The 13,874-nt window shown below is 36.9% G+C and overlaps 1 protein-coding gene across 6 annotated transcripts in view; it reads left to right on the top strand.

Moving 5' to 3' along the window:
• Window positions 1-13,874, top strand: part of Fto (FTO alpha-ketoglutarate dependent dioxygenase) — a 399,271-nt gene that overhangs the window by 123,938 nt on the left and 261,459 nt on the right. For all 6 annotated transcript variants that reach the window (XR_015440988.1, XM_013073314.3, XM_021260894.2 and 3 more), the window contains one exon: window positions 11,405-12,020. Coding sequence is in view for 5 of the 6 variants with exons in the window: in XM_013073314.3 (XP_012928768.1) it covers window positions 11,405-12,020 (616 nt within the window). In the remaining variant the exon portion in view is untranslated. The remainder of the gene's footprint in view (window positions 1-11,404; window positions 12,021-13,874) is intronic.

The raw sequence follows: 13,874 nt of genomic DNA, 5'->3' as shown, positions 1-13,874 counted from the left end.
TTTATCCAGTCTCCACTTGATGTGCATTTAGTCTGTTTCCAAGTTTTAGCTATTACAAATTGTGCTGCTATGAACATGGGTGGACATATATCACTGTGGTATGATTCTTTTAATTATTTGGGGAAGATCCCCAGCAGGGGAATAGCTGGGTCAAATGGGACCTTTAGCCCTAGTTCTTTGAGGTATCTCCATACTGATTTCCACAGTGGTTTCACCAGTCTGCATTCCCACCAGCAGTGGAGCAGGGTTCCTCTTTCCCCACAGCCCCACCAGCATTTGTTATTTGTCATTGGACCCTCTTGAGGGAGACCTGGAACCCTGGAAAGCACCGACTTTTAAAGAAAGAAAAGGAGACAGCCTGGGGGATGAACAGCAGTTTAATTCCTCTGGCACTATTCGACAATCACAAAGGAAAGAAGCAAGGCTTATATACATGTAGGAAAGCAGCTTAGTTATTCTGGCTATTATCTTTTTGATTTTCACCTCTGATGATAACCAGTGACTTTAAGTGACTCATAAAAGCTACAGGAGAATTCACGAGTCCCCTGTTTCTATTCACCAATCCCATACATCAAAGAGCACACCACAGCCCTCTTCTTATCAGATAGTATCAAGAAAGCAGAATGACTTTAGCCAAAAATCAAGCCCGCCGACCCACCATAAACATCACAGATGTGCATAGTGAGTCATGTATCTCTCTTACCACCCGTAGAGTCATTGGGTCGTGGTCCTCTGATCCTGGAAAATGGTAAATAAGAAAACTAGGAAAACCTGTTTTTCTCCTGTGAGACTTTTACAAGGTCTCAAAGTTTTCTGGCATTGTTTTAACAAACAGACTTGTGGAATTTCCCAGAAATGACTTAATTCTCTTAGTTAACAAACTTGTTGTGATCTATTCTTACAACTAGATAGCTGAATTCTACCATTTCCCACAGTTATTGGTTGATTTCATGATAGCAGCCATTCTCTCTGCAGTGAGGTGGAATCTCAGTGTTGTTTTCATTTGCATGTCTTGAATGACCAGTGATGTTGAACATTTTTTTCATGTATTTATTTGCTATTTCTACTTCTTTGTCTGAGAAATGTCTGTTCATTTCAGATGCCCATTTTCAGATTGGGTCTTTAAATTTGGAAGGTCTGATCTTTATAAGTTCTTTATAGATTCAAGATAGTAGACCTTTGTCTGAGAAAGAGCAGGTGAAAATTTTTTCCCACATTGTGGGTTATCTCTTCACACTGCTGGTGGTTTCCCTTGCTGTGCAGAAGCTTTTTAATAATAAGAGATCCCACTTGTTGATTGTGCTAGTTCACGGACAACTGAGGTTTTGTTCATAAAATCTTTTCCTACACTTATGTCTTCAAGAGTTCTACCTAACCTCTGTTCCAGCTGGTTCAGCGTTTCTATTTTGATATTTAGATCTTTAATCCATTTCGATTTTAGTTTAGTGCATGCTGAGAGATATAGGTCTAGTTGTAATCTTTGGCAATTTGCAACCCAATTTTTCCAGGACCATTTATTAAAGTGAGTATCTTTCCTCCAGTGAGGGTGTTTGGCTCCTTTATCGAAGATGAGATGGCTGAGTGTGTCTGGTGTTGTTTCTGCATCTTCTAATCTGTTCTACTGGTCCTCAGGTTTGTTTCTTCGCCAGTACCATGCTGTTTTTCTCACAGTAGCTTTGTAGTATAGTTGCAAGTTGGGGATTGTGATACCCCCTCCCATGTCTCTGTTACCTAGAATTGCTTTTGCTATTCTGGGTCTCTTCTTGTTCCAAATTAAATTTTGGATTGTTTTCTCAAGATCCATGAAGTGTGCTGCTGGGATCTCAATTGGAATTCCATTGAACCTATATAGCAGTTTTGGAAGTATGGCCATTTTCACTATATTGATCCTTCCTACCCAGGAGCAGGGGATGTCTGTCCATTTTCTGATATCATCTTCAATCTCTCTTTTCAGAGTGCTATAGTTTTCAGAGAAGAGGTCTTTGATTTCTTTTGTTAGGTTGATTCCTAGGTATTTCAGTTTTTTGGATGCTATCGTGAAAGGAATCATTTGCGCTATCTCTCTCTCAGTGAGTCTGTCATTCATATAGAGGAAAGCTATTGATTTTTGTGTGTTGACCTTGTAAGCAGCTGCTTGACTGAATTTGGTTATTAAGTCTAGAAGACTTTTGGTGGAGTTCTTGGGGTCTTCTATATAGAGTATCACGTCATCTGCAAATAATGACAATTTGACTTCTTCATTTCCTATCTTTATTCCTTTTATTTCTTTTTCTTGTCTAATTGCCATGGCTAATGTTTCCAGAACTATATTGAACAAGAGTGGTGATAGTGGACATCCCTGTCTTGTTCCTGATTTTAGTGTGAAGGATTTCAGTTTTTGATCATTTAGTATGATATTGGCTGTTGGTTTTTCAGAGATTGCTTTTATCAGTTTGAGGTAGAGACCATCTATTCCAATTTTTTGTAGGGTTTTTATCATAAATGCATGTTGGATTTTGTCAAATGCTTTTTCTGCGTCTATGGAGATAATCATATGGTTTTTGTCCTTGGCTGTATTGATATAGTGTATTACATTGATTGATTTGCATATGTTGAACCATCCCTACATCCGTGGGGTGAACCCCACTTGGTCAGGGTGTATGATCTTCTGCATTCTATTTGCCAGTATCTTATTAAGGATTTTTGCATCTAGGTTCATTAGTGAGATTGACCTATAGTTCTCTTTTTCGGTTGGGTCTTTCTCTGCTTTGGGGATCAAGGTGATGCTTGCTTCCAGGAATGAATTTGGGAGTATTGCTTCCCTTTCAATTTCATTGAAGAGTTTAAACAGTAGTGGCAATAGTTCCTCACTAAATGTCTTGTAGAATTCAGCAGTGAAGCCATCAGAACCTGAGCTTCTCTTAGTTGATAAGTTTTTAATTATGTTTTCAATTCGTTTGGTTGATATTGGGTTGTTTAGAATTTTTAGATCTTCTTCGTTCAACTTTGGTAATTCATGTATCTAGGAATCTGTCTATTTCTTCTGTGTTGTCCATCTTATTGGCGTATAGGTTCTGGAAGTAGGTATTGATGATCCTCTGGATTTCTGCTGGGTCTGTTGTAATTTCACCTTTTTCATTCCTAATTGCATGGATTTGGGCCTTTTCTTTCCTTTTTCTGATAAGGTTGGCTAAGGGTTTGTCAATTTTGTTGATGCTTTCGAAGAACCAACTCTTAGCTTCATTGATTTTTTGTATCCTTCTCTTAGTCTCCATTGCATTGATTTCTCCTCTGATCTTTATAATTTCCTCCCTTGTATGAACTTTGGGTTTGTCCTGCTCTTCTTTTCTAGAAGCTTGAGGTGCAGTATCAGGTTGTTTAATTGGGCTCGTTCTGTTTTCCTAATATGCATATTCACTGCTATGAATTTCCCTTGTAAGACTGCTTTCATTGTGTCCCATAGATTCCAATATGTTGTATTGTCATTGTCATTTAATTGAAGGAACTGTCTGATTTCTTCTTTAATTTCCTCTGTGACCCATTGGTTATTCAGAAGTGTGTTGTTCAATTTCCACGTGAAATTTATGAAATTTTTCCAGTTTCTTTTGCTATGGATGTCCAATTTCATTGCATTATGGTCTGATAATATAGAAGGGATAACTTCGATTCCTTTGTACTTACTTAAACATGTTCTATGGGCGAGTATGTGGTCTATTTTGGAGAACAACCCATGTGCCTCTGAGAAGAATGTGTATTCTGATTTTGTGGGGTGGAGCACTCTGTAAACATCCTTTAAGTTCATTTGTTCAAGAGTTTGATTGAGTTCTGGTATTTCATTACTTATTTTTTGTCTAGTTGATCTATTTGTGACAGTGGGGTATTGAGGTCCCCCACTGCAATGGTATTAGTGAATATATGACTTTTCATGTCCATTAGTATTTGTTTTATATAGTTGGGTGCACTAGTGTTTGGTGCATAGATATTTATGATTGTCATCCTTCCTGCTGGATTGTTCTTTTTACCAGGATGTAGTGTCCTTCTTTGTCTCTCTTAATCAGTGTTGGTTTGAAATCTACTTGATCTGCCAAGAGGATAGCTGTTCCTGCTTTTTTTTTTGGTTCTCATTGCATGGAGTATTATTTTCCTCCCTTTAACTTTCAATCTATGAGTTTCCTTTTGAATGAAGTGTATTTCTTCTATGAAGCATATTGTTGGATCTTGCTTCTTTACCCTGTCTGCCAGTCCATTTCTTTTGATTGGTGAATTGAGACCATTAACATTGATGGTTATAACTGAAACATATTGACTTTTCATTGTCATGACTTTTTCTTTTTGTTGGCTTCTCCCCCTTTGCTTTTAATTTCTTGTTGCGCCCGATGGGTTCATTCTGCTTTGCTTCCTGGGGTTGTGATCCCCATTGTCTGTTCCTAGGATATTGATTAAAATTTTTTGGAGTGCTAGTTTGGTATTCACGAAGTTCCTAAGGTACTCTTTGTCATGAAAGTATCTTATTTCTCCATCCATTTTGAAAGATAATTTTGCAGGGTACATAAGTCTGGGTTGGAGGCTGTTTTCCTTTAGGGCTTGGAATATGTCACTCTAAGCTCTTCTTGCCTTGATGGTTTGTGTTGAGAAGTCTGCTGTGATTCTGATGGGCTTTCCTTTGTATGTGATTTGTTTCTTTTCTCTAACTGCTTGTAGCACTTTGTTCTTCTTTTGAGTTTCTGGAATCTTAACAATTATATGCCTATGTGTAGATCTTTTTTGACCAAGGCTAGTTGGAGTCCTATCTGTATGTCAAGTTCTTTTCCCCTGCTTGGGACGTTTTCTGCCATTACTTCTGTGAACAGTTTTTTTATGTCATCTGCATTCTCTCTTGTTTCTTCTTTGACTCCAATCAGTCTTTTGTCATTCTTTTTTGCATCATCTAACAGCTGCTGGATTTATTTCTCCTGGTCCTTTACAATTTTGAAGCAATTTTTCTTTTCCTGGTCACTAATTGCAATCTTATCTTCTATATCTGAAATTCTGTCCTTACATTGGCTCATTCTGCTGAGTAGACTTTCAGTGGAGTTTTTGATCTCCTAAAAATCTGTTTGCATCTGTTTTATGGATTCCATTTGTTTCCTATGTTGGGATTCCATCACGTTCCTCAGCTCCTCTCTAGATTTATTAACCATGTCTTGCACTATGAGTACAATCTCTGCTGTTATATGAGAAATTATTTCTGATTTCATTTTTTCCAGATCCTCTTTTGTTGCCAGTTCAGTGGGTCCAGGTGGTTGAGTATCTCAGAGTGTTGCATCTCCTTTCCCATTGGGGTTGCTGTAGGTGATCTGGAAATCTGGTTTTGAGACTTATTTATGTGTCTTCTCATTTTGACCCATGTTGGGGGGTGCTTTTGCCTCCCACGTGGCCTATATCCTCTGAGTTGGGAGCAGTGGGACAGTGGCTTAGAAGTCCCTTCCTCTATGCCGGGAGTGGTGGGACGGATGGTGGCCCAGAAGCCCCTTCCTCCCGGAAATGTAGAGTTTTTGTGTAATGGTTTAAAATAGCAGAATGAAAATTAAGCCTAATCTCCAGAGAGTTTAGCATTCCACATCTTTCAGCCATTGATTAGGGCCTGGCTTATTGACACTTTATATCTAACATACTTTTCCAGTTATTTATTAAAGTATATAATCATAATTTCTGCCATAGAATCATTTGTAAATCTCAAGAAATATAGCATATGACCAGACAACTATTAATATAATTTCATGACTGTATATGCTCTGGAAAACTTTAGTATGTTTAAATTAAAAAAACAAAAATTCTGAAATATTTGAAAATCTGCCAACAGCTCTTCCAAATTATTTTGTGATATCTGACATTCTGCATGTAGCTGTCCAAACTTGAAAGTGAACTTATTTGAAAGAATGAACTAATATTATGTTATTTAATGTATAATTCTTCAAAGTTACTTCTTATTCTCTTTAAAGAGAAAAAGTGCTACATAACACTTTTATGCCCAGTGCTATTTTCATCACTATAAATAATAAAAGAGGGCATTTAGGGTGGGGGCTTTGTCTCTTGCATTTTCTTTGAGATAGTGACAATATTAGCCAATTACTATTTTCATTGTGATAAAATTTCCAAGAGCTTTGAACATCAGATTCAAAGAGTAGCAGAAGTTCTCTTGAGAATTTTTGATAATTCAGGAGCATCAAGAAGAATTTCCTGATAAATGTAAGAAATGTCATGAAGATCAAGAATTTTAGAGTGCTGTATCCTTTTCTTGATTTTTCTCCCTACGTTTATTTTGGAAAAATGTGAAAATGATATAGATATTAAAAAAGAATATTATAAGTGCCTCCAAGTACACTGTCCAGAGATAATCACAACTTTTGACCACATTTCCTCCAAGTTTTTTTATCTGTATTTGTATATACACATTTCTTTTTCCTTTTATGAAACCAGAATCCTCTTGTCTAATTATCTTGTTACTAATTTCACATTTAACCATAGATTTTTGCTTCTTTTTTTCATCAAACAGTATAAAAATCCTAAAATTTGTTACTTTAGTATTTCTTTACATAGATATTCTATATTTTCCCTGTAATCCCCTTTTGGACATTTGCTGGTTTTCAGTTTTAATTATTACAAATAAAATTATTTGAACAGTCATAACTCTGTGTATGTCTGATTACTTCTTTATAATAAATTCTTAGAAATAGAATAACTGGATAAAAAGATAAATGTATATATTCAGCTTCTGAATATGTAATCTTGCCCAGTTGGCTTTAAGTGAGGTGGTAATATTTTCCATTTCTAATTATACACTATCAAAACACTTAACTTTACTCTCATCAATAATGTAAATTACTACTATGGAATTTTCTTTTTTGCAGATTTGATAGCCAATAATTAAGTATAAATTAATACAGATTATATTAATTTGTATTTTTTCTTACTCTAGTATATTTTTTCCTATATTTTAAGAGACTTCTTTGTTAAATTTACTTGTGAATTTTTCCATTGTGTACATACTTATATGTGTATATGTATAGTTTTTATATATATTTAAGTTTATAATGGCTCAGCATTAAGACTGTTAAGTCCATTTTTGCCATATAGGTTGCAAATACTTTTTTCCAGTTAGTGTTTGCCTTTTAATTTTGCTTATGATTCATATTATACAAAAATTTAAATTTTATATATTCAGATTTCTCAATCTTCCTTTTAAAAAGTATTAATAAACTATATACATGTATGTATAATTTATATAATGTAAAATAGACCTCTTAATATTGCACAGTTCAATGTATAGCTGTGCAACCATCATTATAGTGTTTTTTTCAATTTTTAAAGTTCTTTAATTATTCGTACATATTTGCAGTACATAATGATTAAATTCCTCATGGATAGTTGGTACATGTACATAACACATCTTAAATTCTGTTTTCATCCTCTTCCCCTCCCCTATTGTTTTAGAATGTTTTCAGCATCTCAGAAAGACCCTTCATGTCTCTTTGTACTGTCTTCTTTTCTGTCTGCAGCCCAGGCATCCACTAATCTGCTATCTGTAAGCTTTTCATTCTTTATTTTTTGGAGATGGGGTCATACTGTGTTGCCCTGGCTGTTCTTGAACTTGTAGGCTCAAATGATCCTCCCTGTCTCAGCTTCCCAAATAGCTGTGATACTCTTTTATTCTTAAGAATTTTGATCAGTTACAGTAAACCACGTGCTTGCGATATAATGGGGTATGAGATTGCCACCACTTTCTTCTAGAAGCTTGTGGTCATGCAGGACAAATTATTAAATAATATTTCAAATAAATATATAGTTACTAACTGGTAAGTACTATAACAGAAAAATGAAGTGTGTGATGAATGATAATGGAGGGATACCTGCTTGGCAATGGCACTTCAGGGAAGGTTTTCTTGAGAAAGTGACACTTTGTGAAAGAGACTTGGAGACTAGGAAGGACCAGTCAGGTGTGGGACAGGGAAAAGAGCTGGCTTTGCAGGGGAGGCACTGAAGTGTCGCCCTGGAGGACTGTGGGAAAAGAAGAAGATGTTGTTAGGGGAAAGGGACATGAGAGATCAGTGGAAAAATGTTTTTAAAAGTTTCCTATGTTATTATTATTATTTTCTCGTTATTATGCTGCTTTAAACATCAAAGTATTTGTGTGTAATATTCATATGGTTGTGTGGATTGTCTAGATTGTTAGGGTTATATTTGGCTGGGTTAAGTATGTCTTCTGTAGTCTAGCATCTATGTGTATTGAACAGAGCAGCAAGTTGTGTGTGTGTGTGTGTGGGTGGGTGGGTGTGTGTGTGAATGTGCACACATTATTTTTGGTGTTCTCCTCTTTCTCAGTCCTAGAGGGAATGTGTTGAAAAATAAAGTTTTTAGAAATTATATAACTTCCTTTAATATTCTGTACTTAGGACCTTTCAAAGAAAACTGGCATTGTTAAGAAAATATGAAGGAATTTCCTTCTTAATCACTGCTGCTAATTAGGTGTATGAGTTTACTGATGCCTCAGGGACTTGCTCAGGAAATGCCAGTTAGTGATAAAATTAGAGTTACTGCTCATGGCTCCAGAATGTTCAGTCTCTGCTTACACCATTGTATTGGTCTCTTCATTGACTGTGTAAATAGAAAGTATGATATCACTGTTTTGTTTGCCATTTGGGATAAATGAAGTCTAGAAACTATAAATCCTAATGGATCCCTGACAGTCTCAATGACAGTCCATAATGGTATGCCACATGTCTCTGATCTTTTCATTTTCAATTCTTGAACACACATGTCAGCACTGTGAAAAGCAGGGCACTCCTACTATGCTTACTTAGCGAAGTCATTTTCCACATTCAGACTTAACTACTTCATTTTTCTTTGCACGTCTTCCAATTTCCTAATGGCCTTTTGTTTCTTGTACGTGGAGAAAGCAGAATAGGCTAGATTATGCTGTAGTAATAAACAATCCTCAAATCTCAGTGGCTTTGCACACCAGTATTTCTTGCTCACTTTGCATATCATTTGTGGGTTGGCAGAGAGGTACTGCTCATTAATGTAATTCAAGGATCCAAGAGCAGCTACTAGATGGTACTGTGCCAAAAGGAAAAGGTGTTCTGGAGGGTCTTGGCCTGGCAATGAAATGCACCAGGCTGGCAGTGACAGCCATCATCTCTCATTGTACAGAAGCAATCACGTGCCTCATCCATCATGGGTGGGCCAGGAAGTGAAATTCTACATTGTGCCCAAATATCTGGTGGTAGCGAAAGATTCTGCAACTATTTGGCAAACAGCTTTGATGACTAAAACACACTCACAGCTAGAGATCCATTTGTATTTCATTGAGAAAACTAAAGTGCTCTCCAGTCACCAAAACAACACAACGATAAAGCCACACCAAAACAAAACAAAACCAAAACTCATGGAAGTTATTCATGTTACAATTGTCAAGTTAACCATCCTGCCTGAATTTATATCTTTTTAGCCTATTGCAATATAGAAAGTATCTTTTCTTATATCCAAATGTTTGGATTGCATTTTTGTGTCAGTAACAAATTTTGAACACACGCAGTGGTGTCCCACTAAATGTTTACCAACTGACTGTCTGTGGGGGAAAAAAAAAAGCTTTGCTTTTTAGTGTTTTCTGATTTTTGTAGTCTGAACACTATCACTGTGGCCAGTTTCAAGGTATCAGCATGGTGTAACTGAATGAGTAACTGGGAAACATGTACACAGAAGGCTGTCAAGAGTGGGTGTGAAGAAACTCCTGCAGAGTCTTTTTTATGATGTTACTTATACTAATCATATATGTATATGCATATATATTTTTAGGAGATCTTGAAAAACCCATCTTAGATGAAAACCCCACAAAACAACAAGTTTTATTATTTATTCCCTTCCCTTTCTCTGAATTTTAATAGCAAATCCCTGCATGACCCACATGGCAGATTGCTCCTCTAGATACTTTTGAGCTTAGGTCCTTCAGTTATTTACCCTCTCTTCTGCATCACCAGGCTCTTCCTCTTGTTTATCATATTGACAAGCTGTATTGTACACTAGAGTCTTCCACTATTAAAGATGGACCCTTGATGTAGCATTCCCCTTTATCCTTAGCTCTGTTTTTGTATTCCCTGTCATAGCAAAAACACTGAAAGACATCTGTTCATGGCATCTTCACTTCTTCCTCTTGATCCTACTCTAATCTAACTTCTATCCATAGTACTTTGCTGAAAGTGCCTTGTCACTGTCATCAGTGAATTGCATCTTGCTGAATCAAATGGGTGATTTCTGTCCTCATCTCACTTAACCTCATCTCAGTAGATATAACTGACTACTGCATTCTTCTTGAAATAGTCTTTTCATGTGGCTTCTGCTTTGATACATTCTTCTGGTTTTCTAATTGGTCTTGTGCTGAACCTTTTACAACTCTGGAAATAATGTTGGTCCCTCTTTTGTATTTTGACTGTTTCCCTTGGTGATTCATCCATTTCTAGGCCTTTATGAATCAGCTGATGGTTCCCATAGTGAGCTCCTGGCCCCACCTTCTCCTCTGGGCTCTGTGTATATCCAGTTCCCCTTCCTGAGATTTCATAGGTAGATAGCTTAATGGTGACAGCTCCAAAATGAAACTTTTCATTCCTCCTATTCTTGTCCCTACTTTTTGTCTCAGTCTTATTTATTTCAAAAAAAGTAGTTCAGTTATTGAATCCACAAATCTGGAAGTCATTCTTAACTTCTTTGTTTACTTCTCACATCCAATCCATAACTACGTCTCCTCCCTATAAAATACACATTATATCAGTGCTTCCACCTTAATCCAGACTCTCAATATTATTATCATGGATGGTTAAATAGAACCTTGTAGGATTTTCTACATTGTCATTTGCCTCTTTCCAATCCATGCTTTATATAATAACTAAAAGTGATTTTTGTAAAATATAAATCAAATATTCTTCTCCCCTTGAAACTCCTCAAGTGTACCGAGAGATTTCTTAATGTGACTTTCAAGGCTGTGTGTGTTCTGCCTCTGCCTGCCTCTTTATCCTCATCACATATGATTTTCCCTTTGGCCCATATACTTTAGTAAAACTGGCTTTCTTTTTGGCCTTAGAACTGGCAGATAATTTTCTTCAGTGCCTTCACATTTTTGGTCTGCCTTCCTGTATCTCTTTTTGAAGTTTGTCACATGGCTAGTTCCTTCTTTTTCTGAAGATCTCATCTTAAATGTCATCTCTGAAGAGATTCCCTCCTATCCTTATGGCAGGTTTCCTGCTGGTTTGTTTCTGTCCTAATACCTAACACAATTTGGTTTTTTTTCCCCTTATTTATTGACTTGATTTGGTAGAAAGCTATGTGAAGGCAAGAACCTTATTTCTGTCTGCTAGCCATAAAATTTACCATTTTTGCTTTGGTTTTGTTTCAGTGGCAGCTGAAATATCCTAAGCTGGTTCTCCGAGAAGCAGGCAGTGTGTCTGAGGAACTCCATAAAGAGGTTCAGGAAGCCTTTCTCACACTGCACAAGCATGGCTGCTTATTTCGGGACCTGGTGAGGATCCAAGGCAAAGATTTGCTCACTCCAGTGTCTCGAATCCTCATTGGGAATCCTGGCTGCACCTACAAGTACCTGAACACCAGGCTCTTTACGGTACCCTGGCCTGTTAAGGGTTCTAATGTAAGCTACACCGAGGCTGAGATTGCTGCTGCTTGTCAGACCTTCCTTAAGCTCAATGACTATCTGCAGATAGAAACCACCCAGGCTTTGGAAGAACTTGCTGTCAAAGAGAAGGCCAATGAAGATGCTGTGCCAGTGTGTATGTCTGAGTTCCCTAGTGTTGGGATGGGTTCATCCAGTGATGAAGTGGACATGAAGAGCAGAGCAGCCTACAATGTAACTTTGCTGAATTTCATGGATCCTCAGAAGATGCCATATTTGAAAGAGGAGCCTTACTTTGGCATGGGGAAATTGGCAGTGAGCTGGCACCATGATGAAAACCTGGTGGACAGGTCAGCGGTGGCAGTGTACAATTATAGCTGTGAAGGTACAGTCTGCTCAGGGAAAAGCAGCCCTAATTGTAATATGACCAGAGTTGTTTAAACTCTTTAAAAACAAACAAAACAAATACATATGCCTCTGTGTGTGTGTGTGTGTGTGTGTGTGTATTTGTGTGTTGTGTGTCTTTTTGAGGCATGTCTCACTTATGTGTCTGCAGAATATATCTCTTTCTCATCTAGCTATGCTATCTGGCTCATTGCTATACTGCACTCAGTATATTTTTGCATACAAGCACTACGGTCACTTTGTCTTTCCCATGCTCAGGAGAGCAGCATCTTGGATTCATAGAGCCAACTGCCTTTCTCTAAAGCTCAGAGTAGATTGTACAGTTGCTATAATTAACTTGCTGATCAAGGGCCAGGAAAACAGAAATCTGTCAAATCTTTCCAGGTTCTCACAGGTGCACATTTCTTGTCTTGCCAAAATATTTTATTATGGTTGACATCACTATCTTGATGGGCGTTATTTGTCAAGTATGGACTTGTTCTTGGTTTCATATCTTATTTACCACTATATCCTTCCTTACCAGAAGCAGTTGAGGTGATTTTTATAAGCAGACATTCCTCTTTTTCCACAAAACTCTCTAGCCCTCTGCATAGTTCTGCAGTTTTAGATGGCATAGGGTCGCTGTGGCAAACTTGATCTTCTTTTTCTAAAATCTTACTGCTTTAGAATACAGATTATAGGCCAATCTTTCATGGCCTACCTAAGTTTTCCTTCTTCTGTTGTTCAGTTTCCGTGTGTTTGCAGGGTTGGCGAACCTTTTAGAGCTTTCAGTGATACAAACAGCCTGCTGTGGCATGTGTGCCACCACTGGTTTAGGGTTTCCATAATTCCTCAGAACAGGATTACACAAAAGGCACTCAGATATTTAAAGGCCAGCCTGGCCATCACTTTCTTCTTTGTCTGATTATTTGACAGAGGAATATAAGATATGGTATTAACTCTTCTGTTTTATTGATAGATATTTGAAAAACTGGAGTTTTAGATGTCCATCCAGGTCATTATTTTTGGACTGCTCTAGTTTTTTTTAATTGGATTTTTATTGTTACTTTTAGTGTTTTTTGTTTAATAAAGTTAATTGTTTTTTGAAAAGAGATATTAGAGAAAATATTTCATGGTACTGTTAAATTTCTTAGTCTCAAACTTTTCTCCAGGATAACTAGTGTCTTTACTTTATATTTTCAGTTCAAAACAACGTGCTAGTTTAGAGCTTGGAAATTTCACCAGTATCCCTGGCCTCTCACATAAGTAACACTGACCCAAGAAAATCCCTTGAAGAGATTCAATGCTGTCCTAATGGAATGAACTGAGATCCTCTGATCTTTAGTAAAGCTTTACCAGGGATTTAAGAACTATCACATCCAAGAACTCTGAAGTGAAGGAACAATTGAGTTTGTTACTTTCTTATGGAGGCCGCTTTTAGAAACTCTAGTAGTGGCATGTGATAGCACGAACTGCCACAAAGGTGTCTTTGTACTCCCATTTCTTCTCAGTCCAGCAGTTTAATAGTTCTATTGTACTCCTTTCACGTGGGTGATCAAATTGATTTTGAAATCTAGAATATCTTTCAGAAAGGAATTTAAATTTTTGACAATAGCTTCTATAGTTGAGAGTAGTCAAGACTGATAAAATATTCAATTATAAATTATATCTAAATATAAATATGTTTATGCTTGCAGTCATCACCTGAAAGAAGGAACTACAGAATTCAAATCTGTAAGAGCAATGTAATTCCTTTGTTTTCTTAACCTCTAAGATTCCCAGAATTATAATAATAAGGATAGTACTGGGAGCTCCTGTTGTTTGAGTACCTACTATATGGGAAGCACTCAATTAT

This window comes from Heterocephalus glaber, unplaced genomic scaffold (assembly GCF_053883595.1).
Source record: "Heterocephalus glaber isolate CG9 unplaced genomic scaffold, H.glaber_assembly_v1.0 deba00000071, whole genome shotgun sequence".
In the NCBI taxonomy this organism is placed as follows: domain Eukaryota; kingdom Metazoa; phylum Chordata; class Mammalia; order Rodentia; family Bathyergidae; genus Heterocephalus; species Heterocephalus glaber.
The sequence above is the reverse complement of the archived record's forward strand: the minus strand, read 5'-3'. Positions and strand labels throughout refer to the sequence as shown.